The following is a 12,943-nucleotide window of genomic DNA, read 5'->3' as shown; positions in this document are numbered from 1 at the left end:
AATAGAAGAGTAGCGCAATAATTCTGACTAAAATTAACATATTGCTAAAATATTTGTTGTTGGAGACAATAAATGTACTATATATGGAATTTTAAACCTACAAGTATATTTTTATGAAAGTGACCATTATAATGGGGTAATCAAGGCTGATATAATTAGTTTGTGCTTTTGTTTTTATTTTCATTTTTAGTTTAGCCTTTAGTCAATTAAAAACAAAATCTTTTTTTGCACATAATATATTGCATAGCCTACATTACATTCACTATATTTGTTTCCATATCCTTCAATATCAACATTGTTTGTAGGATATCATTGGGCAGAATGTGAAAAAAAAAACATTTTTTTAAATAAATACAGATTTTCTTTATCCAAATAGAAAAACGTAAAAAGTACCGAGATATATATCGCATATCGCCATTTAACCAAAAATTACCGAGATATGATTTTTTGGCCATATCGCCCAGCCCTATCGCACACCCCTACAGTACAGAATAGCTCTTTCGGCATTATCCTGAATATTGTATAAGCATTCATTTCACCAGTCACTAAATGGAAGAGAGGTTCTCTGGACTGCGCGTAATCGTCACATCCTTTGTGAATCCCGGTGAAAACGGCTCAAGTCCTTCAAATAAAAATCAGTCTTTCATAGAAAACGTAGGAAGTCAGGGAAGGTCTCGTTTTTATTTATTTTTTAAGTTTCGTTACAAGCTGTTCACACACATTGGCATTACAAAATGACATGAATACATGATTTCAAGTGGTAACATGCAATAATTTTCATGTGTGTAGTACAGAGAAACAATGTTTTCTTGGAGCTATCTATCATTTTGTAAACCAGAGATACTTTTTGTGGTAAAAAAAAATAATCTAAAAAGTTTTATTGGGGTTATGTTTTCAGCAAAAGTCAAAAAAGAAAGAATTTTCTACAAACTTTTTTTTTGTAATCCAGAGATATGTTGCATTCTTGATGTGCATTTTGTAAAGATCATGAAATGTTTCATGGCTGCCTGTTTTCAGAGAAAGCTGAAGGTTTCTAAAATAAAAAGGTTTCTATTTTTCAGAAACCAAAGAATTGTTGCATTCTTGCTTGCATGCGTTTCAGAGAGGAAAACATGTTTCATTAAGGTTGTCTATTTTAAAAGAAAGCAAAAAATATATATATATATATATATATATATATATATATATATATACTACTACTACATATATACAAAAATATATATTCTACAAGCTTTTTGTAAACCAGATAAACATTGCATTCTTGCTTGTACGTAGTTCCTAAACATAAGCCCAGTGCATGGAGAGAAAAAATTCCTGAACCATCCGCCATGTTTCTTTCTGTCTCTTCGAGCGTCTCTCTTTCTCTCCCTTTTCTTCCCCTATCCCTCTTTTGCGAAACCAGACCTGTTTTTGCTCTCGTTCTCTCTTTTGGACTGGCCCTTCTCCACCTTCTCTCTCTGTCTCTCTCTCTATCGCTCCACTCCCTCTGTCTTTCTTTTTCTCTTCACTCTTTCTCTTTCTGTCTGTCTCTCCCTCTCTCTGGCCTCTCTCCAGTCACACAAGATTTGGAGCTGATAGTCTATTTATAGCGCCTGTGGTTCTGTCGCTATGACAACCGAGCTGGAGGCCAGGGCGCCAGGGAGCTATTTTTGGAGCGCCGCTGTAATGTCAGACACAGCCTTCTCTCTTTTCTTTCTCTTCCACCGCTCCCTCTCTCCCGGTTTCTGCTGCTCCCTTACTCTGGCGTTCCAAACTTACAGAAGTGTGTGTGTAAGAGAGAGAAAATGCGGTGGAGGCTATCGATTAATTCCAAGATGACGTTGAATTAACATTTGCTGAGATAAATATTGGTATCTTTTTGTAAGTTGAATTTGAACTTTTTTTATTTTTATTATTATTTGTATTTCCTTTTTATTATATATATTTTTTAACAGATGAAATAAAACGGGCACAACCAATGCAAGTCAATTTTTTTTAAACAATAAAAGTTTGTTGTTAAACGCCACTGTTGTTTCTGAAAGGCTTGCCGTTAGATATCCTCTGTACCGTATCGTGCCACGCACACACACACACACACACACACACACTGAGCCTAAAGAGTGTTTGCTGTATTGGCCCCGGAAGCTGCCTAATCCACACTCTTAATACTCTACTGTTAACTAGATGAGCTGTAACATTAACCAGATTAGTAAGCGATGAGGATATTATCAGCTTTTCCATGTTAATACACCGTCGGCACTCTCTATGAATAGATTTTTCTATTTGCATGTTTTCTTTTTTTTCTTGGCTTTACTTTTTAGTCATCAGGAGACTTGCGTTATTTAATTTTGTATTCATATTTTAAATATTTGTATTTTTTAATTAAATTTTAAACGCTCCACGCTGTGTTCCATTGTAAATATAAATATTTTTGTTTTTAAGTATTAATAATAGTACTCAGTTGTTCAGTTCCAGAAATGATTTCATGTATTTATCATTTATAAAACATAACTAATAAATAATCAATTTTTATTTAAGTTCCTTTTGGTGACTGCAAATTAGGGCTGGAATTTTTGGAAAAAACTGTCTTTCGGCGATATGAAAACAATTTCACCAGAGGATTTGAATTGCTCTATTTGTAAAGAATGAATCATTCTAGAATGATTGGGGCGATTTTTTTTCTGAGATTGCATTTGCATAGAAAATAATACACAAATTACAAGCATAGATAAATACAATAGAACAAATATACAAATGAAATAAGCAGTGCTTTGTTTTCCAGGTAAATCTAACTGTATTCAGGTACAGACATTGAACAATCAGGTGTAAAATAACACTGTATTAATTATTATATTTAATTTATACAGTGAAGACTATGCAATCTCTCTTTTGTTTTCTCTTTTGTTGTTTGATTAACGTTGGTGACACAGAAAGCTGCGGGTATATTAGGCAGCTGTCACTTTAAGACGAATGCACGCATCCAAAATAATATGCATTCGTTTTCTTTCTCAATTTTTATAACGCATAACTGACTGTGTTTGCGAGGATACTCGCTGAGACAGGGATTTTGACTTAATTTTGCGTGCATGTGTCTGTTTAAGCTCAAAAGAAGAGAAAGAGGCCTGAATGCGGTGTTCACATCTGTGTGTGCGGCACAGAAAACAGTCGTCTCGTGCTTGTTTAAACTGACAGGACTTAGTTTATCATTTGCATGTGTTTTTGTCACTCTATGATGGTTAAACTTTGCAATTAATCCACGAATCACGTGCGTTCCGAACCGGAACCGATCACGTATGCGATAAAGTGCAGGTTTTCTCTCTTTATTCAAGTCTAAACGGTTAACAGTGCAAAAAGTTTTTTAGTCTGTGAATTGAATTGAACATTTTAAGTAAATTAAACATTTTCAATTAGATCAGGCCAGGGTGATTGCGTTCCAAGTGACTTTGCATGTTTGTGGTATTAGCCGGGCAGTGTTTGCACATCACGTACTCTTTGTACGCCGCACACTCGTGTCTGGTGTAGACATGCTGTAATAGTTTCTCATCATCAGGAAAGCTTTTGTTTGTTTGGGATACTGTTTGCCATCTTTTATCAACTGTAGAAGTTTATGCAGGTCTGAATCATTTTTAGCACTGTAACTACTTACTTAACACAGCAATGCACCAAAAATATAATATTTTGGACATTTGATAAATGATTAGATGGTGCCATCGGCGTCTCTCCCAGAACAGCTGTTTGGCTCAAACTCTGTCTTCTGTTCAGTCCAGAATGCATTTGAAAAATAAAAAGTTGCTGAGGATCAATCAAATATCATTGCTGTCATAGACAGCCAGTTTCTGTGATTTAAGAATATTTAGGTTTACAAATGGCACCGCACTATTTAGCCTAATTTAATTCATGATTTTAATTAATATCAGAACTAGAATTTTCTCCAAAAAAAAGTTGTCAGTAGATTCTTGTTAGATTCCTCTAAGTGTGTGTGTGAGAGAGAGTCTCCGTGTGTGTTAAAACAATAAGCATTATAACAAAAAATTGTATAGTTTAGATGAGAAAGCAACAGAGATGAAAGTATAAAAAAAGTTAGAGAAACTAAAAAATGACAAAGTAAAAAAAAAAGGGGGGGGGGGGGGGTTTACAAACAACTAATATATCAGTGGATAGGATACCATTCAAAAACTGTATTTGCAGTGAACTCTGCTTTTCATGTAGAGAAAGTATAAATACTTTAATGCTTACTACATTGCACTAATAACTATTGTATACTCTTTGCTGCAATCTGTTTTGTTATCTTAATAAATACAATATTTAAGATAAAGCTGAAGTAATAATCAATTGATTAAAATGTTTTAATTGACAACATTTTAAGGCTGTATTTTTTCTTTTCATTTTTGGTGATTTTATTATATATAAAATGAATCCACTTTTTGTAGTCAATAAAGTATGAATACAGTGAGTTGATTGTGTGTAGTGTTTAGTAAGATGCAGTTTAATAAAACAATCTTTGACAACCTAATAAAATAATTCTTAACATTTATGCTATGTTTTGAGGGTTGATGGGACAAAAATATGGGATATATATATAATATTGTAATGTTGCTAGACTTTTACTTGCTTTATTGCATTGTTCCTGCTGTGAATTGCTTAAAGCATGAGTGAGCCGTATACTTTTTATATAATAAATAAAGGGAGCTGAACAGAAATTATGTGTAGGCCAAGTCATATGACTCATGTGATGCATTGTGTGTGTGTGTGTGTGTGTGTGTGTGTGTGTGTGTGTGTGTATGTGTGTGTGTGTGTGTGTGTGTGTGTTTGGCCAGACCATCCATTTACTGCTTGAAGTGTTTTTACAATTTTATTTTAATTGAAGTTGCTGCCTAATCATGTCTACACTGCATGCTATAAGAACAACTCAATATGTGCTAATATCCATCTTGTGTGTTAAGACTTTTAACATGTATCGCATGCTTTCAAGTGTCTGTGCTATACACTGCTCCAAGCTAGAATCTCTGCAACTGTTGGCAGACATCGACGCGCAACAATTTCACAAACTTCCTGCCGTGCGGCCGTTTGAATTCTCGAATTCCACTCGAGTTGAGTCTGGATTTGGAGCGCAGGGCTATATATACTCTGTCGCAACTATAGTGGTCTCTTCTGCTTGGCATTACGACAGCGGAGGCTGTATGCGTTCTCAACTATTGTACCCAGAGGGGCATGAGTTGTATTATGTCTGACTAGCTGGCTGGGCTATTGTTGGAATCATTCTATTAACAGGAAGAAAGGCAACAATTGAGATATGGTGTTAGACAACGGCTGCGGTCACAATACAACTGTCTGTGCAAGCCTCAGCCATCTGTCTGTCTGCATTTTATCCCGTCTGTCTTTCAGTGTTTGCTTCTTTTTATTTCTGGTTATGCCCCCTCTTCCATGTGACATGCCGCACTTTCATTTGTACGGCCTACTGTGCGTGTTGCATGCATTCTCTCTCTCTCTCTCACACACACACACACACACACACACACACACACACTAGTGCAGTCCATACTGCTGTGTGTGGGACCTACAGCTTTGCTGTCACATTTCAACCCTGTATGTTACATTCCTGTAGGACTTGGACGTGGGGGATGCACATGCGTGGATTTCTCTCACTGTCTCTGATTCCCTCATGCTTTGATTTGGGCGTTACACTTTCGCTGGCATTTGTGAGAAATTTGAATGATTGTAATTACAATACTTTAATGACTTTTCTTTAGTGCTTTTGAAGATGCAGATTTGTGATTCAGGTCTTTTTAAATTATTTATTTTAAGGAACTAGTCCAGAAGTCATTTGCTGTGAAAACTATTTTAACTATTTCATTTTCATAAATATTAGGGATGTGCGCAACGGCTAATTTCAATACTGTTTAAGTGGAAATTTTGCAGACGTCTAGTTGACTAGCCTAACCCGCCCCCCCCGGAGACTGTCTGCATATGCGATCCGTTTGAAATAGACTACTTAATCTATGAACAGTCAAATCCCATACTGAATGCAACTAAAAATAGGTCAGACACATACGATGTTCTTGCCTTGCATTATGATCATTTTATATTAAACTTGAGCGTTCACTTAAGCAACGTTAGCCATTATAGAGAGATATTTATTAAAATCAACTGAATAGCGCAGGAGTTGAAACCCAATAGCCTATTATTAACCGATTTCCTCAAATAAAAGTTAGTCCACATAAGTCAGCACGTTAAGGTGTTGTTTGACTGGGTTTAAACGCCTAGTCTTGTTTATGAAAAGTTTGACGGTCTGACAACTATATTATTTAAGTGTATTTTCTTCAAGTACGTTTCATTCATATTGTTTTTCCTTTAAAGGCCCACTAAAGTACCTTGGAACGTGCAGCTTTTGTATGATGCCTTGACGTAATTTCCACTGAAACAGGAAGCTAAGGCGGGACATATTGAATGGCTCCTCCCCCTTTTCAAATAGCCAATAGCGTTTACCTCACAGACTGCAATTCGTACTTGACAGCACCATGGAAGCGAATCCGAGGATTCAATAGTAGAGGTGTGAGTAAATTCTAGCCATGTCGTTCTTAACCAACATACAGTTGGAAAATGGAATAAAACTTGAGCATTTGAGGAACCGAACACACGTCTCCAACCCATATTGCTCCGTGACGTGTCAGCGGTCGCTTTGGCCAGGTGGTGTTTGTAGCATAGGGGGCGGGACGCTTTAGATTCTAGAGAGGATTTGATTGGACAGAAGATGTGATGAGAAGCGGAAAAAATCTGTGATCCATTTTAGTGGAAGTGAGGGACTGTAAGTTTATATCTCCTAAATGTGAATTTTGTCAGTTTTGGCACACACCAGCTTATTCATAATCTTAGGGCTAACATTCATACTAAAAGCTAAAAACTTAAATTTTGATTTCATGGGGCGTTTAATCTAATAAAAATGTTATACCATATTGTCCCTCATAACCTGTAGTATAACAAGCCTATAAGCTAGTTTAATACTAGACATGACAATAGAAGAAAATGGGAAAGTTTTGTGTACAGGCTCTCAAAATACTCCCTCATCTTGCTCATTCTCTGAGTGGACATTTCTCTGAACCCGCAGCGAGTGAAAAAAAAACAACGCTTGCAAAACCTGAGGTAAAATTAAATGATTTTGTCTACCGCTGCAGATATATACTTTTCAAAATAATAATATAATAATAATAATAATATATTCATTTCAAGATGTAACATTAACATGACAGTAATTTAAACAGAAATACTAGGTTTTTTTGCACATTTAATGTTATGCTTTATATTTCAAAGTTGACTAGCAGCAGCAGCAGTATCTTTAATCGAATAGTCTCGCACATCCCTAATAAATATATATTTTGTTGTTTGTTGGAACTAAAACTGTCAGCTAGTTGAGAATATTCTATTACAGAAAGAAAATTGTATTTATATGGTCTTTTGTCATCATCATAATCATTATACATATGATTGATATTCTATAAAAAAGTAGCTAGTTCTGAATGAGAAGCGTTTCATTGGGGACATCGATTATCAATTTCTGCATATGTTTATTTTTGACGAGTGTCTAAGATATCGGCTGCATGCACAAAGAACCAGGAGGCGAGTTGGAGCCGCACCACCATCTTGCAGCCGTTTCACCGGATAGCAGCTTGACTAAGACAGCGTTTCTCGATCCCCCTCCCTCCTTCTGTTTTGCCCTCTCTTCCCCTCTCCGTTTCCTCCCACTAGAGCCGATCCATTGACTAGAGCAGTGTCTGACTGAGCCTCTCTGATCACTATGACTCAGAACCCTGCCTGCTTTGATCTCCAGCACAAACATGCGCCCCCTGCTGGCTTATTCCACAGCTGCACATTGAGCCAGCTGCCATTTATTTCCCTCCATGGTTGACTTGTGTCGTGTGGTGATTTAAAAATGTGTGTGTGAAGTTTTGCAAATATAGATGCAGGAATATTGTGTTTCATTGTAAATTAACTTTTGGTTCAATATTGCTATAAAATATCTTGGGTTTATCACAGTTTTTAAAATGATTATTAGGGATGGATGGTATGAGACAGATAAATATAATCACGTGGCAATGCCTTTTAATGGATGCTTTGTGCTTGTTCGGCAATGAATAAATTCTGGGTTGTGCTTAACACTTCTTCCTTGTCTTGACTTGTTTGGAATAAATCCAGCTCTCTGTTTACTCATCACTTCCAAATAACATATCAGTCCTATTGAATATGAAGAAGTGTTGAAGAAATATTAGACAGTTGTTAATGTTATATCTTTTTTCTTTTTAGTTTCCTGGACAGGATTGACACTGTGAAACAGAGCGACTATACTCCCACTGATCAGGTGCGTAAAGATCCTGCAAAAATCCACATGCCGGGATTCAAACATGTTTGATATTGAAGCTTATATCATTGGCCTTTCTTGTTCTCATCTTAAATGGCATTGTTCTTTTATTCCGTATGATTTAAAGATGTTTTTTGTTGTAAATGTACTTTGTTAATGTACTCTTTCAGGACTTGCTCCGATGCAGAGTTCTGACTTCCGGGATTTTTGAGACAAGATTTCAAGTGGACAAAGTTAATTTTCAGTAAGTTTGACCAGGAGGCCTTCATACATGTATACATAATTTTTTTTATATCTATATATTTAGAAATAAATACATGCAAACATAAACACAGTCAACATCATAATCGTTTTTTTTTTTTTTTTTTTTTACAATTGGGTGGAAAAAGGGAACACATTACACTACATAAATAAGTGCTCGTTGTAAACGGGTCCATGCCATCATATCTGTGGCTTTGGACTGATGCGTTTTCTCTTTTTCTGCAGTATGTTTGATGTTGGAGGACAGAGAGACGAACGCAGGAAATGGATCCAGTGTTTTAATGGTAACTTGTGCTTTTATTGCTTTATAATAATGATAATAATAAAGGTCCATTGAGAAGGGTTTTTGAATGGCCAGTGCTGATATTAAAGGGAGGATGTACTTTTATTACAGTCTAAAATGTAAATGAATGATCATATTTATTTAAAATTCACACCAAAAACGTATCTATTCACACAGCTGACATAAAGCTTATTAGCCCGGCCAATATATTGGTTTATTCATTAGTATTAATTTGTTGTAATCAGGGCCTAAAACAAACTTTTTGCCACATCTATCAATGCTCGGGGACTTAAGAATATTTACCAGCCATAAATATTTTTAACTTGCCATTAAACTATTTTTGTGAAAACAGTTATGACACCAACATTTTAGATACCGGTTAGAATTCACTTTTCAAATACAGAAATGTAAAATAACCTCATATTCTTTTAGATTAATTCTTATTAAAGTTAAAAAAAGTTATTCTGTCGAGCAGTGAGTGATTCTATCTTTGTCCTTTTGTTTCTTGATTAATATTAAAACAGCCGGCAGCAGGATTATTAGGACGCTGACACTTTAAGAGCTAATACACAGATCTAATATGATGATACACGTTTACTGTTTCCTTTCCCCTAAGACATAACCGACTTTATAAAACGGTTAGTTCCAATCCTTGATTCTGATTGGTCAATAGCTGTGTTTTATTCACGATAAAACACTATGTATCACTACACAACACCCCTAGCAACCACTCTTGGCAACTTGGCAAACACATGTTTTGATCTCATTGGTATTGTTCATTGTATAGTAGAGTATTGTGAGAGATCGAGTTAGCGAGTGTACCTGCATTTTCCTTCAGGTCAGTCCTATATTCATAATAAAAAATAATCTGTTTGAATGTCCGCTGCGATATCTTGTCCTTTTAACAGTTAAGGGGTTTTCCCGTGCCGATAGTCATCTGTCAGTTGCGTCTTCCTTCTCCTTGATACAGCACAGCCTCTCGTACTTTATTGCTTACATGTTTACCAGAGATGGGTTGACATAATTTTATATGAATTTGCTTTGGGTGTTTTCATACAGAAAACTTTGAGTAACGCGCTTGAATATTTAAATTGTCAAGGCTCAATCTTTTATGACAATGTTGCACTGGCCCGTTAACTGTTGCGAGCGTCGTTCACATTTGTTTATGTTCTCACAACATTACATTGTTAGAATTCATTCAAATGTTACCGGCCAACTGGCGATTAACCCCCTTTCATATACTCACCAACGCCAGTTTTTGCTCTCATTTGCTGCTTGGCGAGTGTAAATTTCAGGCCTTGGTTGTAATTAAGGCAAGCTTATGATGGATTGTTTGCATTGCTGGTTCAAAGTGTATGCCAAAATCCTTTTCTTTCCTGTTACAGACGTGACAGCCATCATTTTCGTGGTAGCCAGCAGCAGTTATAACATGGTGCTCAGAGAGGACAATCAGACCAACAGACTCCAGGAGGCACTTAACCTGTTCAAGAACATCTGGAATAACAGGTACTTTTTGGATGCCTAAAACATGCTTGCACATGTAGAGAAGAAGAGGGCTTAATGAGTGTACTTCTGCATTTTCTTTAAAAAATATAAAAGTGTAGCTTTATGATTACCTTTTTTTTCCCAAATCTCTTCATTTTCTCTCTTAACTTTTCAGGTGGCTTCGAACTATTTCTGTCATTCTGTTCCTAAACAAGCAGGACTTGCTGGCTGAGAAGGTTTTGGCGGGAAAATCAAAAATCGAGGATTATTTCCCAGAGTTTGCACGCTACACTACGCCAGATGATGGTTAGTAAAATTGAATAGTTTTTCATCCATGTAATTGAATTGAATACAAATTATTGTATCAACCCAAAATTGAACCACACAGTGGTCACTTTGGTTATACTGTGGATATCACGGCATCAGTGTTATTAATTAGACCTATCTGCTTTCTATCTAACAGCAACACCAGAGCAAGGGGAAGATCCACGAGTTACGAGAGCTAAATATTTCATCCGAGACGAGTTCTTGGTGAGTCTGATTCTTGTGTGGGACCAAAATCATCATGGCAACACATCCTGAAGTTCTGAAGTATGGTAGTTGAGGAAAATTGACCATACTGTGTGCGTGTACTGGCCAAGAAACTGTATTTTTCTTTTTTTGGGGGGTTAGTCTTATTTGTAAAAAAAAGAAAAAAAAGAAATCGAAACTTATTCAGCAAGGATGCGTTCAATTGATCAAAAGTGACAGTAAAGACATGTATAACGTTACAAAAGATACCCATTAAAAAAAATGATCAATTATCAAAGAATCCTGTAAAAAAAAAAAATTAATCATGGTTTCCACAAAAATATTAAGCAGCACAACTGTTTTCAACATTGATAATACGAAATTTTTCTTGAGCACCAAATCAGGATATTCAAATGATTTCTGAAGGATCATGTGACACTGAAGACTGGAGTATAGGCCTGTTAACGTTTTTTTTTTTTTTTTTTGCTAAAGTTATCGTTATCTTTATAGTTGTGGTGCGGACTCTGCTATTCTTTTACATTTTAGAACGATTTTTACAACCATCTTTATCGTAGCATTAACATCTGCTGAAAATCCAGCTTAGCCATCACAGGAATATATTTAATTTTAGAATGTATTAAAATAGAACACGGCTATTTTAATATTTAACAATATTATTGTTTTTACTGTATTTGTTTTTATCAAAAAACAGACTTTTCAAAAATCTTACGACCCTAAATGTTAGTTTATACATAATTATGTAAACTCATCTAGGATGTTTACTTCAGTAAATTGCAAGGGTCAGACTTCCTTTGCATTGCGATTTAAACCATGTCATGTTGCTGGTCCTAATAAAATTACTACCCTTTCTCTTGTTTTGTCTATTTAGAGGATCAGTACAGCGAGTGGAGACGGCCGGCACTACTGCTATCCCCACTTCACCTGCGCCGTGGACACGGAAAACATCCGCCGAGTGTTCAACGACTGCAGAGACATCATCCAGCGCATGCACCTACGACAGTACGAACTCTTGTGATCGCAGCAGGAATGACGGGACGCAAACTCACCACCTGAACTTTCTTTAGGCCCCCCTGCCCTACATCACGCCCCATTATCAAACCACAAACCTTCAAACTGATGAGTCCCCACCACTTACACACACATGCATAATATATATATCTATATATATACATACACACACAAATACACACACACACACACACATGTGTATGTATATATATTCATATATGTATACATACAGACACACACACACACACATGGCCTTTCTCCATCCTGAGTGACTAGGGGCTGGGGCAAGGGGATGCACTGTGTTACTGATGAAAGCGTGGCTGTGATATTTGGCAAAAAGACTTGTTAACACAGCCAAGGACTACCAATGTTAATAAAAGAGAGAGAGGAAAACAAAACATGTGAGAGGGAGAGGGAGGGGGGAGAAAAGAGGGAAGAAAAAAAAACTGTCCAGGACTGCTCAGGACAAGGAAGCCATTTCGTACACATACAGACATGCGTCCAGCTAAACTCCTGACCCGCAGTCCTATGTATGTTACACGTCAAACTTGTCTCTTTTCCGATCATATGCCTAAACACACGTTACTTATATTGATGCACAAGACATACACGCGCTATTCTTATCCTCCACCGTTTTGGTCCTGTTGAACGTTTAGTGCCTGTGCAAGCCTGGCGTGTCCCTCTCAACTTTTCCCCATTTTCCCTTTCCCAACACCCCATCCCACCCCAAAGGTGGACAGATCCCCCTGGTTGAGAGCAAAACGACGGACCGTACGTTTAAAAAAAACAAACAATCAAAAAACAGAATGTAGAGCAAAATGTCTTCTTTTTTTTTCTCCAACAAAAATGGAGGGTTTGGAGCATTTACTGCCCCAGGTTGCTTTGCGTGTGGAGCGGAGAATGACTTGAACACAAGACCCATCACATGGCTTGCTTCTCTAGATACATCGCAGGAGAGGCGAGCGCATGCAATGCCAGATTCATGCAGAACAGTGAACTAAACGCAGTGCAAAAAAATCCAAACATATATATATATATATATA

At 36.6% G+C, this 12,943-nt stretch overlaps 1 protein-coding gene across 4 annotated transcripts in view; it reads left to right on the top strand.

Moving 5' to 3' along the window:
* The window catches only part of gnas (GNAS complex locus), a 37,915-nt gene extending 25,208 nt beyond the window's left edge, over positions 1-12,707 (top strand). For all 4 annotated transcript variants that reach the window (XM_056270379.1, XM_056270380.1, XM_056270381.1 and 1 more), the window contains exons 6-12: positions 8,278-8,332; positions 8,503-8,576; positions 8,819-8,877; positions 10,262-10,382; positions 10,537-10,667; positions 10,825-10,892; positions 11,761-12,707. In XM_056270379.1, the coding sequence (XP_056126354.1) occupies positions 8,278-8,332; positions 8,503-8,576; positions 8,819-8,877; positions 10,262-10,382; positions 10,537-10,667; positions 10,825-10,892; positions 11,761-11,907 (655 nt within the window). In that variant the 3' untranslated portion in view covers positions 11,908-12,707. The remainder of the gene's footprint in view (positions 1-8,277; positions 8,333-8,502; positions 8,577-8,818; positions 8,878-10,261; positions 10,383-10,536; positions 10,668-10,824; positions 10,893-11,760) is intronic.
* Positions 12,708-12,943: the final 236 nt, after the last annotated feature.

The sequence above is a fragment of the Rhinichthys klamathensis genome, unplaced genomic scaffold, assembly GCF_029890125.1.
Source record: "Rhinichthys klamathensis goyatoka isolate OS25496 unplaced genomic scaffold, OSU_Roscu_1.1 h1tg000303l_1, whole genome shotgun sequence".
Classification (NCBI taxonomy): Eukaryota; Metazoa; Chordata; class Actinopteri; order Cypriniformes; family Leuciscidae; genus Rhinichthys; species Rhinichthys klamathensis.
The sequence above is the reverse complement of the archived record's forward strand: the minus strand, read 5'-3'. Positions and strand labels throughout refer to the sequence as shown.